The sequence below is a fragment of the Microcaecilia unicolor genome, chromosome 6, assembly GCF_901765095.1.
Source record: "Microcaecilia unicolor chromosome 6, aMicUni1.1, whole genome shotgun sequence".
NCBI classification, from domain to species: Eukaryota; Metazoa; Chordata; class Amphibia; order Gymnophiona; family Siphonopidae; genus Microcaecilia; species Microcaecilia unicolor.
The window spans coordinates 228,819,400-228,835,177 of NC_044036.1; the positions used below are offsets into that span (position 1 = coordinate 228,819,400).

General features: G+C 44.7%; 1 protein-coding gene across 2 annotated transcripts in view; it reads right to left on the reverse strand.

Annotated features, from left to right (window-relative positions):
• LRSAM1 (leucine rich repeat and sterile alpha motif containing 1) overlaps positions 1-15,778 on the reverse strand; it is a 1,377,704-nt gene that overhangs the window by 892,595 nt on the left and 469,331 nt on the right. For both annotated transcript variants that reach the window (XM_030206572.1, XM_030206573.1), the window contains exon 8: positions 8,479-8,600. In XM_030206572.1, the coding sequence (XP_030062432.1) occupies positions 8,479-8,600 (122 nt within the window). The remainder of the gene's footprint in view (positions 1-8,478; positions 8,601-15,778) is intronic.

A 15,778-nucleotide genomic window follows, 5' to 3' on the forward strand; every position in this document is an offset into this window, starting at 1 on the left:
ATCCAAGTGCTGGTGAGGAACCTATGTGAAAAAATTCTGGGAGAGGCCTGGGACCCTGCTGCAATGGACAGAGCGCACAGAGTACAGGGTCAGAGAGTGGAAAATAGACCCAGAGACATACTTGTAAGATTCTCCTCCTATACATTTAAAGAGATGGTGTGGCAGAAAGCCCGCCAGCTTCCAGCCCTGGAATATAATGAAGCCAGAGTCTCGGTGTTTCAAGACCTTTCGGTGTTTATATTAATGCAGAGGCGCACCATGCGACCAGTGATTGAGGTGTTGAACAAAGAGAAAATCGCCTACAGATGGGCCTTTCCATTTGCCATTTGTTTTGTGATCAAGGGGCAACAGTGTAGGACAAGGAAGGTGGCTGACGCCTGGAAAAGTCTGCAAGAGGCCGGGCTGACCGCGTCGGAGATGGTGCCCACGGAGATGGCGGCAACAACCAAAGCACGCATGCAAAAGTGGAAGAGAGTCCCACAGAACGCAAAGGCATTGAGACTTTAGACCTGAAAGCCCAGGGAGGACTCTGATGTTTAAAAACTAACTGTACATAAGGTTTAATTTGGTGTTGATATGGGGGATGAGTGTACGAGACTGAATGGCGCTTAATGCGAGGTGAGCTGGTATGGTGGAGGATGGTGTGTTCATATGCTGTATATTAAGAGGTGGGGTATGTGTGAAGTGGGGAGGAAGGTCTGGGTGGGGTGTTGGTCTTCGGGGCCGCTTTCCTCTAGGTTCCCATGCAATGCCGGAGGGTATGTTTGGTGGGTGGATGGAAAGGGGGGAGGGAGGGAGGGAGGGCATATACCTTTCTTAGCAAATGCGGACAGAACAGAGTTGGTAAATGGTGGGCTATAAGTTTTTCACTTATAACATAAAGGGCCTAAACTCTCCTTATAAAAGGCATGCCCTTTGGCGTGAATTGCGACTGGCACAACCACAAGTGGTCTTTCTACAAGAAACTCATCTCTTAAAAAAGCATGAGAAGGTACTGTTTTCCAAACAGTACCCGCATGTGGTATGCGCTTTGGATGTTTTAGGAGCTAAAAAAAGAGGGGTGGGCATAATATTTCATAAAAACGTTACAGTGCAGATTCTACATATCAGAAGAGACAGGGAGGGAAGATTCCTCTTTCTGCATGTCAGGTTGGAGCAGGAGGAGTATACGTTGGTTAGTGTAAACGCGCCCAACAAGAGGCAGGAACGTTTTTTCCTGCGTGTCCAGAGGGAGCTACAGGCCTTTGCTAGAGGGAAGGTGATAGTGGCTGGAGATTTTAATGCAACCATGAAGCCAGGCTTGGACAAGTCAGCTCCTCCTGCTCCGGTTGATTGTAGAATTTCTCAGGCACTGAAAAATTTTGTAGAGGGGATGCGGCTGTACGACGTGTGGCACCTGGTGAACCCTAGAGGGAGAGACTATACTTTTTATTCCCAGGTGCATCATACCTACTCCAGATTGGATTATATTTTTCTTGATAAAACGCTATCTGAAGGGGGAGATGAATCTGCTATAGGCAGTGATGTGCTGGAGCCGGCTCGCAAGAGCCGGTTGTTAACTTTGCTCGGCTCTTGCGAGCCGGTTGTTGAATTGCGTGAGCCAGCTCTCTTCCTCCCTCCCAATCCGGTCCCTTACGTCAGCGACTTCACGAATTCTTCGGGGTCGCTGCAAGCGCTGACTCTCCCACGCTGGCGCTGCAGGTTCGCATCTTAAAAATGGCCACCGAGACTTCCAGAGGCGGCCTCGCGAGACTTCTGCCGAAGTCTTGGAGGCCGCCCTTGTAAGTCTCGGCGGCCATTTTGAATTGCGAACCTGCAGAGCCAGTGGGGAAGAGTCAGCGCTTGCAGCGACCCCGAAGAATTCGTGAAGTCGCTGACGTAAGGGACCGGATCCGGAGGGAGGGAGGGAGGGAGGGAGTTGAATTCGCCGAACTCGGGAGGGGGTGGCAGGGGAGAGAAGGGAGTCACTGGGCATTTGTGAATGGAGGGGAGGGGAGAGAAGGGTCGCTATAGGTGCATGCAGGGCAGGGGAGAGGAGGGTCACTGCTGGACATAGGTGGATGGAGGGCAGGGGAGAGGAGGGTCACTGCTGGACATGGGTGGATGGAGGGCAGGGCAGGGGACAGGAGGGTCACTGGACATGGGTGGATGGAGAGCAGGGGACAGGAGGGTCACTGCTGGACATGGGTGCATGCAGGGCAGGGGACAGGCGGGTCACTGGACATGGGTGGATGGAGGGCAGGGGAAAGGAGGGTCACTGCTGGACATGGGTGCATGCAGGGCAGGGGACAGGAGGGTCACTGGACATGGGTGGATGGAGGGCAGGGGAGAGGAGGGTCACTGCTGGACATGGGTGCATGCAGGGCAGGGGACAGGAGGATCGCTGGGTATAGGTGCATGCAGGGCAGGGGACAGGAGGGTCACTGGACATGGGTGGATGGAGGGCAGGGGAGAGAGAAGAAATGCTGGACATGGATGGAGGGGAGAGAAGAGTGAGGAAGGAGATGAGATGAGGGAAAAGGAAGAGAGGAGAAAAACTGCACATGGATGAAGAAAATAGGCAGAAGCTGAGGACCAGAAATGAAGAAGAAAGGAAGAAAGAAAGAAATGGAAAGGAAGCCCTGGAAACGGAGTTAAGAGGACAGATAGCAGCAGAATTGGATACTGGGCCAGCATGATCAGAAAAACAGTCACCAGACAACAAAGGTAGAAAAAAAATCATTTTATTTTCATTATAGTGTTTGGAATATGTTCACTTTGAAAATCAGGTGCTCAACATTAAAAGTTTATATTTATTTACTTATTTATGGCATTTTATCCCACATTAAACATGAATTAGATTGGAACCTGGGATCATTTAATGTTTTTTTTCCTGGAGAGAGTAATGCATTCCCCCCCCCCCCCCCCCCCCCCGGCTATAGCCAGCTCTGCAATTTTGGGGGGGCGCAGAGGTGGATGGGGGGGCGCCGAGGTGGACCGGGGAGAGAGCCTGTTGTTAAAAATTTACTAGCACACCACTGGCTATAGGCCACATCACTATATCAGATCATGCCCCGGTTTGGCTTGTTGTTCCTTCCCTGAGGGAGGAGGAGCGAGACAAAAGATGGACATTTAACAATAGCTTGTTGCAGGATCCTGAAACAGTAGCCAGTTTTATTCCAATACTAAAATAATATTTTGATATCAATTTGGACTCGGGGCCACCACTGGGTACGGTGTGGGATGCATTCAAGGCAGTCTCTAGAGGGCATTTTATTAAGTGTGCGAGTCAGAAGGCCCGAGTACATCGGGAGAGGCTGGCACAATGTATGGAAAGACTGGGTACAATGGAGGATATATATAAGACCTCAGGCTCAGTAGCTAATTATCGAAAACTACAAGAGGTGCGATTGGAAATTGCGGGGTTGCATGAGAAAAGCCTGAAGTTTGTGAGTGCAAGGATGAAACAGATTCACTATGCTTGCACTAACAAACCTGGACGTCTGCTGGCTACCAAATTGAGACAAATGAGAGCTGACCAACACATTTTGAGAGTTAGGGATGCTAAGGATATCAAGACGCACAAGTCAGTACAGATCAGGGATTGCTTTGCCCAATACTATGAGAACCTCTATAAAGAGGATGCCGCTGTACAGACTGGGGAAATCGATGGGTATTTACAGACAAGGGGGCTGCCAACCCTTTCTGAAACACAAAAGAGGGAACTTGAAGACCCGGTGAGGGTGGAGGAGGTTATAGGGGTGGTGAAAGCATTACCAACGGGGAAAGTACCAGGATTGGATGGTTTCACGAATGAGTTCTTTAAGGCATATGTGGTGGAACTAGCCCCCTACTTGACGATGATAATCAATGCTGTAAGAGAGGGGGCACCTTTCCCTAGGACTATGATGGAGGCGTGGGTGGCGGTAATACCAAAGCCAGGCAAGGACCACACTGAATGTGCCTCATACAGACCCATTTCGATCCTTAATACAGATGTCAAAATACTGGCGAAGGTGTTAGCTAATCGTCTCGGGACTGTACTTCCCAGCTTGATCCACCCGGACCAGGTGGGATTTATAGCCAAGAGACAGGCCATGGATAACACACGTCGCACAATAGATCTTCTATATATAACACAGAAAAAAGCACGGCCCGCAGTGTTACTCGGTCTGGATGCGGAAAAAGCGTTTGACCGGGTGCACTGGGGATACTTAGACAAGGTTTTACATAGAGTGGGAATTGGACAGCACTATAGAGCTTGGATCCAAGCTTTGTACTCCTCGCCAAGGGCTTGCATGAGAGTGAACGGGTGAAACTCGGCGACATTTGCGTTGGGGCGAGGAACTAGACAAGGGTGTCCATTGTCCCCATTATTGTTCGCTCTGGCGATGGAACCCTTGGCAGCAGCTATTCGTGAGAATAATGATATTGCTGGAGTGCAGGTCAGAGGGCAGGAGTATAAAATCGCGCTCTTCGCAGACGATGTGCTTTTGTCATTAACGGATCCACTGGTTTCATTGCCTAACCTAATGAAAGAAATAGGGGAATATGCACGGGTGTCGGGCTACAAATTGAATGCTAGTAAATCTATGGGATTAGCTGTGGGAGTCCCTCGGGGACCGATGGAGACACTGAAGACGTCTTTTGCATTTAAGTGGGAGAGTCATGTATTATGTTACTTAGGAGTTAAGATCACGAGTGATCTAACAGAACTTTTTTAAGTTAATTACCCGGCTTTGAAGAGGGAGATGCAGAAAGATTTGAACAAATGGGCATCTATGGGATTATCCTGGTTCGGGAGGATTGCGGCGATTAAGATGAACATTTTGCCCTGTCTTCTGTATTTATTCCAGGTCCTTCCATTGTGGGTATCCCAAATCTTTCTGTCGGGACTGCAGGATATGTTGACCCGCTTTGTCTGGAATCAGAAGAGACCAAGGTTGCCTCGAGCTCTTCTATATAAAAGTAAACGCTTGGGAGGGTTGGGGGTGCCGAACTAGTTCTGGTACTACTTTGCGGCACAGACCAGGGCGGCGGTGGATTGGTTTAGGAAGGAAAGCTATAAATTGTGGATTGATATTGAACAGGACTTAGTGGGATCACAGAAATTAGCCTACCTAATGTGGCTTGCTAATAAATATAGGGGAAGAGTGGACAGGTTCCCGCGCACAGTACAAACCACGTTCTACTATTGGGATCTTATGTTCCCCAAACACCAACCGCCGATGTCAGGGTTAGCTCCTATAGCAGATAACCCTATGTTTGAACCAGGTATAGGAAATACTACCTTCAGAAGATGGGCAGATTCCGGATTAGACTTGTTGGGACAGATGCACGTGGGGGAGTAAGTGGTACCTTTTGAACAGCTGGTGGACGACTTTGGGATCAGGGTTAGGGATTGCTACACCTACACACAGGTGCTACACTTTATGACAGGTCAGGTTTACAGAGGATGTTTGAAGTGGGAAACACACCCAATGGAAGAAATATGCGTAGACTCGAAGATTGAGTGAGGAATGATATCCTTTCTGTATGCCCATCAGGTGGCCAGTGCCAGACCATATGTGCAACACAGGAGGAGGTGGGAACAAGAATTACATTTTACTCTACCGGAGGCAGGCTGGTTGACATTGGAAAAAAGGATTTTGAAATCAGCTTTAGCAGTCAGTATGCAAGAGAACGCTATCAAAGTATTTTATAGATGGTATCTGACACCGGTTAGACTGCACCACATGTTTGCAAGGGTGCCAAAGGAGTGTTGGCGGAACTGTGGGGGAGAGGGGACCATGGGGCACATTTGGTGGTCTTGCCCTAAAGCAAAGGCCTATTGGAAGGGGGTACATGCTCGCATTCAGAGGTGGGTTGGCAAGTCTGTGAGGTGGCATCCTTTAATTTTCTTACTTGGGCAGTGACCAGAGGGCCTTACGGCAGATCAGTGGCTTCTGTTGAGAGGATCCCTGCACGGAGCTCGTTTGAACCTAGCACAGCACTGGAAGTCACCACTGGTACCCTCAATGGTGAGGTGGAATACTAAGGTGAGATACATATGTGAAATGGAGAGACTAACTGCTGAGAGACGTAAAACTTTGCCTGGGAGAGGGTGTGGGAACCCTTTCTAAAAAGTTGCTCAGATTAGTTGATTTATTTACAGAGCATTCAGGAAGGTGAAGGGGGTGAGGGGGGAGTAGAGTAGGGAAATTTACATGTATTAAAATTTAAAAAAACTTGAAGTAGAATTGGTGTTTATTATAACATTGTTACCAACTTGATGATATCACTGTTACATACTCATGGAAAGTTTGAGTAGAAGTGTGCTATATTGCATTGTTTTGCATTGAGTTGTTATTGTATTGATTTTGCAATGCTTAATAAAGACTTCTATAAATAAAAAAAAAAATAGCGTCCTTAGTTGATTTTTAAAATAATCAACACCAGTCCAGTGTAGCGTGAAGTCTGAACTTATTCAACTTATTGCATCAAAAGGTGCCCTCCTTCCCTTATTATACAGAGCTTGACCACTTAACACCTCCTTGAGTAGAGCTTCAATCCTGTATTGTACGTAAACTTTGACAAACTAAATGTCATGATAGACTCCCTCTGTGGCGCTGCGCAGCTTGAAGAGTGCTTCCATCCGGGACCACAACACTCATCAATTCCACTTTAGCTCCTCAATTTCACTTTAACTCCTCGATGGGAGACCGCATTTCGTGTTGTCCTTCATCAGGAGGAACAACTCCCAAAGCCTAAGGGAATAACTGTCCAAGTGGGGCCTCCAGTCTTCATCTCCAGAATTCAAGCTCTACTCAAGGAGGTGTTAAGTGGTCAAGCTCTGTATAATAAGAGAAGGACACCTTTTGATGCAATAAGTTGAATAAGTTGAGACTTGATGCTACACTGGACTGATGTTGATTATTTTAAGAATCAACTAAGGACGCTATTTTATAATCCTGAAACTGCACAGTGCTATATATCTTTGATTTGTTTGTAAGTGCAATATCATGATGCAACAGTGTATAGAGGCGAATGGCGGTGTGAAAGACTTGTATGAGTGAGTTCCTAAGGTATCACATTTGTTTGTGGTTAGTGTTATTGTCTGCCATAATATGTATTAAAGAGCACGTGCTATAAAATATTAGAGTACTTTGGAACTGGAGTTAAAATTTAATGCCAAAAAGTGCAGAAACCCAAAAGAGAGATACCAGATAGGAGGGGAGAGATTAGTAAGCTTGACTCAGGACAGAGACCTTGGGGTGTTGGTGTCGGAGGATCTGAAGGTGAAGAAACAATGCCACAAGGCGACGACCGTGGCCAGAAGGATGCTAGGCTACGTAGAGAGGGGCATAACCAGCAGGAGAAAGGAGGTGTTGATGCCCCTCTACAAGTCATTGGTGAGGCCCCACTTGGAGTATTATGTTCAGTTTTGGCGGCCGTATCTTGCTAAAGATGTAAAAAGACTGGAAGTGGTGCAAAGAAAAGCTACGATAATGGTATGGGATTTGCATTGCAAACTGTACGAACAGAGACTTGCTGACCTGAACATGTATACTTTGGAGGAAAGGAGAAACAGGGGTGACATGATACAGACGTTCAAATATTTGAAAGGTATTAATCCACAAACAAACCTTTTCTGGAGACAGGAAGGCGGTAGAACTAGAGGACATGAATTGAGGTTGAAGGGGGGCAGACTCAGGACTAATGTCAGGAAGTATTTTTTCACGGAGAGGGTGGTGGATTTTTTTTTTTGTTACATTTGTACCCTGCGCTTTCCCACTCATGGCAGGCTCAATGCGTGGATATGTGGAATGCCCTCCCGCGGGAGGTGGTGGAGATGAAAGCGGTAATGGAATTCAAACATGTGTGGGATAAACACAAAGGAATCCTGTTTAGAAGGAATGGTTCCGTGGAATCTTAGTGGAGATTGGGTGGCGATGCTGGTAATTGGAAACAAAACGGGAGCTGGGCAGACTTCTACGGTCTACGCCCTGATCGTGACTGAATAGATAAGGGATGGGCTGGAGTGTAAATTTAAGGGGCTTCGATGTTAGCTTCAGAACTTAGTACAAGAACACTACTGGGCGGACTTCTACGGTCTGTGCCCTGAGAAAGGCAAGGACAAATCAAACTCGGGTATACATATAAAGTATCACATACCATGTAAAATTTGTCATTTACTATGTTACTATGTTTCCTAAAGGAAAAGTCCATAGACCATTATTAAATGGACTTGGGAAAATCCACTATTTCTGGGATAAGCAGTATAAAATGTTTTGTACCTTTTTGGGATCTTGCCAGGTATTTGTGATCTGGATTGGCCACTGTTGGAAAGAGGATGCTGGGCTTGATGGACCTTTGGTCTTTCCCAGTATGGCAATACTTATGTACTTACATATCTATAACACTAAAATAATATAACCTCAAGGTAAGAATGCATTTATTTATGCATATATGAAACCCAACCACAGGGTAGAGAAGGAAAGAACATACTGCACTTTTTACCTCCAGCATCCGGATGTGAGCTAGTGTTGAAGGTAACTCATGCAGCTGGTTCTCACTGATGTTAAGGGCCTGCAAACTTCGTAGCCCTCCTATTGTATTGGGCAATCCCTTCAATTTATTGCCTGCATACAAAAAGATCAAAGTTTAGCATGAAAGGAAATTCAAGGTTACCATGAAAGGAAGCTCAAAGATACTTTAGACTAAGCAACAGACAGAACTGATGTAGGCATTTCAACTTTCAACCTGCATCAATGATAAAAGCACTTTAAGGTTACTGATCTTGTTTATATTTAATGAAAACTTACTATACTGTCTTGACAGGCAGGTCAGAGTGGTTTACATAATAAAAAACAAAATATCATAAAAATAAGAAAGAGAAAGGAACTCCATTAGCAATACAACAGCATCGTTCAACCAGAAAATAGTAATTAAAACAAATAGAGATTGCCTCCAGGCAGTCCAACCCATGAACACCAACTAGAAATCACTAACCACAAGCCACTGTAAACAAATGAGCTTTCTGTAAAACCTTAAATTTCTTCAGGGACATTTCTTAGAGGAAAACTCTAGGTGGGCATTAGACTGGAGAAGGTAGGACCAGACATTCTTCAGTTCCTAATCGCTTTAAATATAATCCAGTGCAGCACAAACTTTGTTACAGTGAAACATTGTGGGCAGTAAAAAACTTCAGCTCTGATGCCCTCAGACTGCAAATGCGGAAGTAAACTATATAAAATGAAACAGAAATATTATAAAACTGGAAGAGTGAACTCCCTAAAGAAGTGGTAGTCACTCTCAGTCCTTGAGTGTCACAATTGGGTCAGGGTTTCAGGATATAGCTAATGAATATGTTTAAAAAATAATTTGAATACACTGGAGGTGGTATGAACACAAAATCTCTTCTTATGCATATTTATTACAGATATCCTCAAAATCTGACCTGTCGGCAGCCGTTGAGGACTGGGAGTAATCACCACTGCCCTAAATACTGTCATGGATATTTAATCTACTTAAATCAATTTATAACCTGCCTTAAAATACATTTAATTCATTAAAAACCAATGACAAGACTAAGGTAAAGAAACATAAAACCGAAACAATACACAGATTTTGAAAGACTGTGGCCTCATGGTGCAATTGAATACTGAAGCAAATCTGCATATGCTTTCTGTCACTAATCACCAGCCTATTTATATTTTTCGATTTTCCATTATTCCATATCAGCAGAAGCTATTACCCCAAAAAAGCACCAAGATATAAACTTGGTTTTCTGAGAGCAATTCTGATGGTGATTCACGTCACAGAAGCTGTTGCCCTCCAGAAGCACTTATCAAGACAAGCATGTGGTATAAGGGGAGAAAGGAGCTGCAGTTACAGTGGACCTAGATCAATAGACCAAGACAATGAATGTGGCAGCAGCCATTGAATTTAGCTGGAGCCTGAAATCAGGAATTCAATTCTATGTCTATTCCCCCACTTACACACCCATCTTGAGCAATTGGGTTCAGCAAATCTTTAAATTTCAAATATCTTTCAAATACCTTCTCCTGCCCCTCATCACTAGGTAGGAACCCAACTGATGGTCCTAGGGCTGGATACATATGAAAGGATGTGAGGCAAGTTCTGTTCATGGTTTCGGTTTCTTCGGTTACTGGGTTTTATAAGCTGTACTCACTGTTGCTGGGTTTGCACGCAGTGCTTATATAACATGGTAATAGGTGGAAGAAAAACCTAATCTGGCTCATTCACCTGACCAGTTCCAATTCTTACATTTTGGGTAGATGGAAGGAAAATTTACATCTTACCTGCTAATTTTCTTTCCTTTAGTTCCAATAGATCAGTCCAGAACTTGTGGGTTATGCCCATGTACCAGCAGGTAGAGATAGAGAGTATGCAGCTGCTCCAATTCAGTATTTTGGTAACAAAGAAGTGGAACATTAAGACACAATATTGAACTTCTTCCTCAAGTAAAATAACACTGAAAAGAAAGCCAAGAAACCAACTTAGATCTTGCTGTTATTCTTTATTTTTTTATCTTAAAAAAAATATACCCATAACTACAAGGAACCAGGTGGTATATGTGAACATAGAAGCTTTATGAGCAGAAACATGTAAACATATGGGTGGGTTTCTGGACTGATCTGCTGGGACTAAAGGAAAGAAAATTAGCAGGTAAGCCCCAATTTCTCTTTCCTTAGCAACCACAACAGATCAGGCCAGAAATTGAGGGATGTATAAAACCAGTCCTCAAGTTGGGAGGGAAACAGAAACCCCCACTCAGAGCACTGAAGCTCCAAAAGAAGTTCTGCCCTGGCAGAAACATCTAATCTGTAGTATTTTCAAAAAGTATGATATGAAAACCATGTTGAAGATCAGATGTCCTCTACTGTAACCACCTACAATTCTGCCCAAGAGGCAGCGATTCCTTTGGTAGAGTGAGCCTTGAGAACCAAAGGTGGCTCACTGTCCACCAGAATGTATGCTGTGTTCATGGGGATGTTGAATCTACATATGAGATAGGACTAACCTGGGAGCAGTAAACTCCTCTTTCTTTGAAAGAAGCGGTGGTAGAGAAAGTACCTTTCCCTTTGATTTTGGTGAAAGATTAGGAGGGAATGGAGGAGATCTTATCCCCGAAGGAAGCCTGGGTTGCGACCAGATCCAAAGATTACCCAAACCCAAAGACTTCAACCTGGAAGAAAGTTTTCCTTTTGCGACCCAAGATGTCCTAGGAAGTCCAAGGAAAACCAGAAAGAGTAAAGACAATAAGAGCCATAAAATGGAAAGGATTTTTGTCCCCAATGAATGTAGAGGTCCTCAGTCAAGATACAATAGATAGGTTTCAGCATTTCCGTAGAGAACAGTCAGAGGACCTAACCCTTAAAACGTACCAAACCCCAGCCTTGGCCTCTAGAATCCGCTACCTACGTTCCTGTGCCTGCTCTGCCAAACGCCTTTGGCTGAAATCCCGTGCCCATGCTGACTTCATACATTTCAAATTCTTGCTGACCTCCTTCCAGTCTGCTCTTTTACTTGCCAAACAGGACTATTACATCCAGTTGACAAATTCTCTTGGCTCAAACCCTCGACGTCTCTTTGCCACACTGAACTCTCACCTCAAAGTGCCTTCACCTCCAACACCCCTTCACTTTCCCCCCAAACTCTGGCTGAGTTCTTTCATGATAAGGTTCACAAGATTAAACTTGAATTCTCAACCAGGTCACCTCCACCTCTCTTTCTCTTAGTCCACTCTCTCAACCCTCCAACCCCTACCTCCTTTTCTTCCTTTTCTGAAATCATTGAAGAGGAAACTACACATCTTATTTCCTCCTCAAAACTACCTACCTGTTCCTCTGATCCTATTCCCACCCATCTACTTAATACTATCTCTCCTACTGTCATCCCTTTTTCATATCCTCAATCTTTCACTGTCCACTGCGACTGTTCCTGATGCCTTCAAAAATGCCGTAGTCACACCACTCCTTAAAAAACCTTCACTGGACCCTACCTGTCCTTCCAACTATCACCCCATCTCCCTCCTCCCTTTCCTATCCAAGATACTTGAATGTGCTGTTCACCGCCATTGCCTTGACTTTCTTTCATCTCAAGCTATTCTTGATCCACTTCAATCTGGCTTTCGCCCCCTTCATTCAACTGAAACAGCGCTGGCTAAAGTCTCCAATGATCTGTTCCTGGCCAGATCCAAAGGTCTCTATTCTATCCTCATCCTTCTCGATCTATCTGCTGCTTGACACTGGGAAAGCGAATAGAATGTTAGGTATTATTAGGAAAGGTATGGCAAACAGGTGTGAGGATGTTATAATGCTGTTGTATCGCTCCATGGTGCGACCGCACCTTGAGTATTGTGTTCAATTCTGGTCGCCGCATCTCAAGAAAGATATAGTAGAATTGGAAAAGGTGCAGCGAAGGGCAACTAAAATGATAGCAGGGTTGGGAAGACTTCCCTATGAAGAAAGACTAAGGAGGCTAGGGCTTTTCAGTTTGGAGAAGAGACGGCTGAGGGGAAACATGATAGAGGCATATAAAATAATGAGTGGAGTGGAACAGGTGGATGTGAAGCCAAGGATGCTGGGCTCGATGGACCCTTGGTCTTTTCCCAGTGTGGCATTACTTATGTACTTATGATCACAGTCTACTCCTTGATACGCTGTCCTCACTTGGATTTCAGGGCTCTGTTCTTTCGTGGATTTCTTATCATCTCTCCCAGCGTACCTTTAGTGTATAATCTAGTGGATCCTCCTCTACTTCTATCCCACTGTCAGTTGGTGTACCTCAGGGATCTGTCCTGGGACCTCTTCTTTTCTCCATCTATACTTCTTCCCTTGGTACTCTGATCTCATCCCATGGTTTTCAGTATCATCTTTATGCTGATGACTCCCAGATCTACTTCTCCACACCAGAAATCTCAGCCGAAATCCAGGCCAAAGCTTCAGCCTGCCTGTCTGACATTGCTGCCTGGATTTCTCAGCGCCATCTGAAAGTAAACATGACCAAGACTGAGCGTCTCATCTTTTCCCCTAAACCAACCTCTCCTCCTTCCCCATTCTCTATTTCTGTGGATAGCACTCTCATCCTTCCTGTCTCATTAGCTCGTAACCTTGGGGTCATCTTCGACTCCTCCCTCTCCAAAATTCGCCCTTTCCTTTCTGAGCACACTACCAGAACCCTCATCCACTCTCTCATCACCTCTCGCTTAGACTATTGCAACTTGCTTCTCACAGGTCTCCCACTTAGCCATCTCTCTCCTCTTCAATCTGTTCAAAATTCTGCTGCACGACTAATATTCCGCTAGTGTCATTATGCTCATATTAGCCCTCTCCTCAAGTCACTTCACTGGCTTCCTATCCGTTTCCGCATACAGTTCAAACTCCTCTTATTTACCTATCCTGCAGCTCCTCAGTACCTCTCCACTCTCATCTCTCCCTACATTCCTCCCCGGGAACTCCGTTTACTGGGTAAATCTCTCTTATCTGCTCCCTTCTCCTCCACTGCTAACTCCAAACTCCGTTCCTTTTATCTTGCTGCACCATATGCCTGGAATAGACTTCCTGAGCCGGTACGTCAAGCTCCATCTCTGTCCGTCTTCAAATCTAAGCTAAAAGCCCACCTTTTTGATGATGCTTTTAACTCCTAACCCTTGTTTTATCATCCTCACTTTAATATTCCCTTATCTCTTGTTTGTCCTGTTTGTCTGTCCTAATTAGATTGTAAGCTCTGTCGAGCAGGGACTGTCTCTTCATGTTCAAGTGTACAGCGCTGCGTATGTCTAGTAGCGCTGTAGAAATGATAAGTAATAGTAGTAGTTAAAACATGCTGGAGCCGGGTGATGGAGGAGAAAGATGAAGGGGAAGAGTGCACTCTCTAAGATAAATTACTTATTATACCGGGTAGAGTAGAAAGGGGAGCAAGGAGAGCACAAACAGCTAATGATTCTTAAGGTGTTTAGAAGGACCTTAATCATGCTGGTCCATGATCATCATTTGGCAGGACTGGCAGGACACCAAAGAGAACACTTAGGAGAACACAGTACCACCACAGTACACAGCGATTCTTTTGGCCCCAAATTTACCAAGATGTTAAGGAGTACTGTAGGTCATGTCCAGAGTGCTAGAAAGTATCTCAATGGCTCCCTGTGAGAAGTCCCTTAATTCTCCTGCCTGTGGTAGAACGGCCCATGGATTGGGTAGGAGTGGATATAGTTGGATCCCTGGACCACAGTACTGGGGGGCCACCAATATATACTGGTTATGGTGGATTATGCCACTTGGTATCCCTGAGCCATTCCCTTTAAAAAGACAACAGGGAAGGTGATATTACTGGGAATCTTCTGCTAGGCAGGATTCCTGAGGAAAATATTAATGGATAGGGGAACTAATTTTACTTCTAGCCTGCTACAAGAGGAATGGCGAATGTTTGGGGTTAGACATATAAAAAAACAAAGCTTATCATCCCCAAACAGATGGTTAAGAAATGCTTAGGGGAAAACATTAAGGACTGGGACGCAATACTTCCGTATATTTTGTTTGCTTTTAGAAAGGTACCCTCAGGGGTCACTGGGTTTTTCCCCATTTGAGTTGATGTTTGGTAGACAACCCCGAAACCTAATGAAGGTAGTCTAGGAAGCCTGGGTTGGAGAGGACAGACCTGTCAACTTGATACTGGACTATGTACGCCAGCTATGAGAGACTTTAACGAGAACATTTCAATCTGCCCAAGAGAATCTAGAGAAGGCACAGGGACATCAGAAAACTTATTATGATAAGAAAGCTAGGCAACAGGAATCGAAATGGCCACAACATCAAAAAAGACAGAACACAAAGACACTAACATATTGTTAAGTACACCAACATCAACATTGATACATATGTACCCATTCCTATATGTTACATAAATGCGAGATCAGCGGTTAAGAAGTCAACCGTAATTAGAGACTGGATTGAAACCGAGCAGTTAAGTATACTATTCATAACAGAATGTGGCTGCAAATGTGAGACGACCCAGTAATGCTTGAGTTATGCCTGCTGGGATATAAAATAGCACACATCAACGGAACTAAAAAGAAAGAGGCGGGGTTGCCTTAATATACAAATCCTTCTTTACAGTAGAAATCATAGCTGAGCATATATCCCCTGTGATTGAAATCATAGCATGCAATATCACAGACTCAACATTAACTGATCAATTATGCGGTATACTTTTCTACCACCCGCCTGGAAGATGGTCCAATGCTCAAGACGACTTCATGGACTTCATATCAAACATACACACAAACATTTTGAATGTCCTACTAGGTGGTATCAATCTACACCTAGACAAGCAATATGACGCCAACACCAGGCTTCTAACAAACTTCCTGAACCAATGGAACTTCAAAACAGCACCAGTCACCTCATTCCATGTAAAAGGTCACCAATTAGACATACTAGCTTATAGACACTTAGCCAATAACAACCATATAATAGAGAATCATAACTGGGCAGATGTGTCATGGTCAGACCATAACAAACTTACCTTCACACTTCAATGTAAAGAGAATTGCAAAAATAGCGAACCGAGGACACCACACACTGCCCTAACCAGAGGAAAAGTGGACAATAGCTTCTGGTCAACAGCGATGAATGGCCAAACATAATACCCACTACCATTCACTTCATGAGAAACTGGGACGAACTATGTGGAAACACACTAAACGAAACAGCACCACTCAAAATGAAAACTAAGAGGAAACCACAACCACGCTCCTGGTTCAATGAGGAACTATTAGGGATGAAAAAACTGT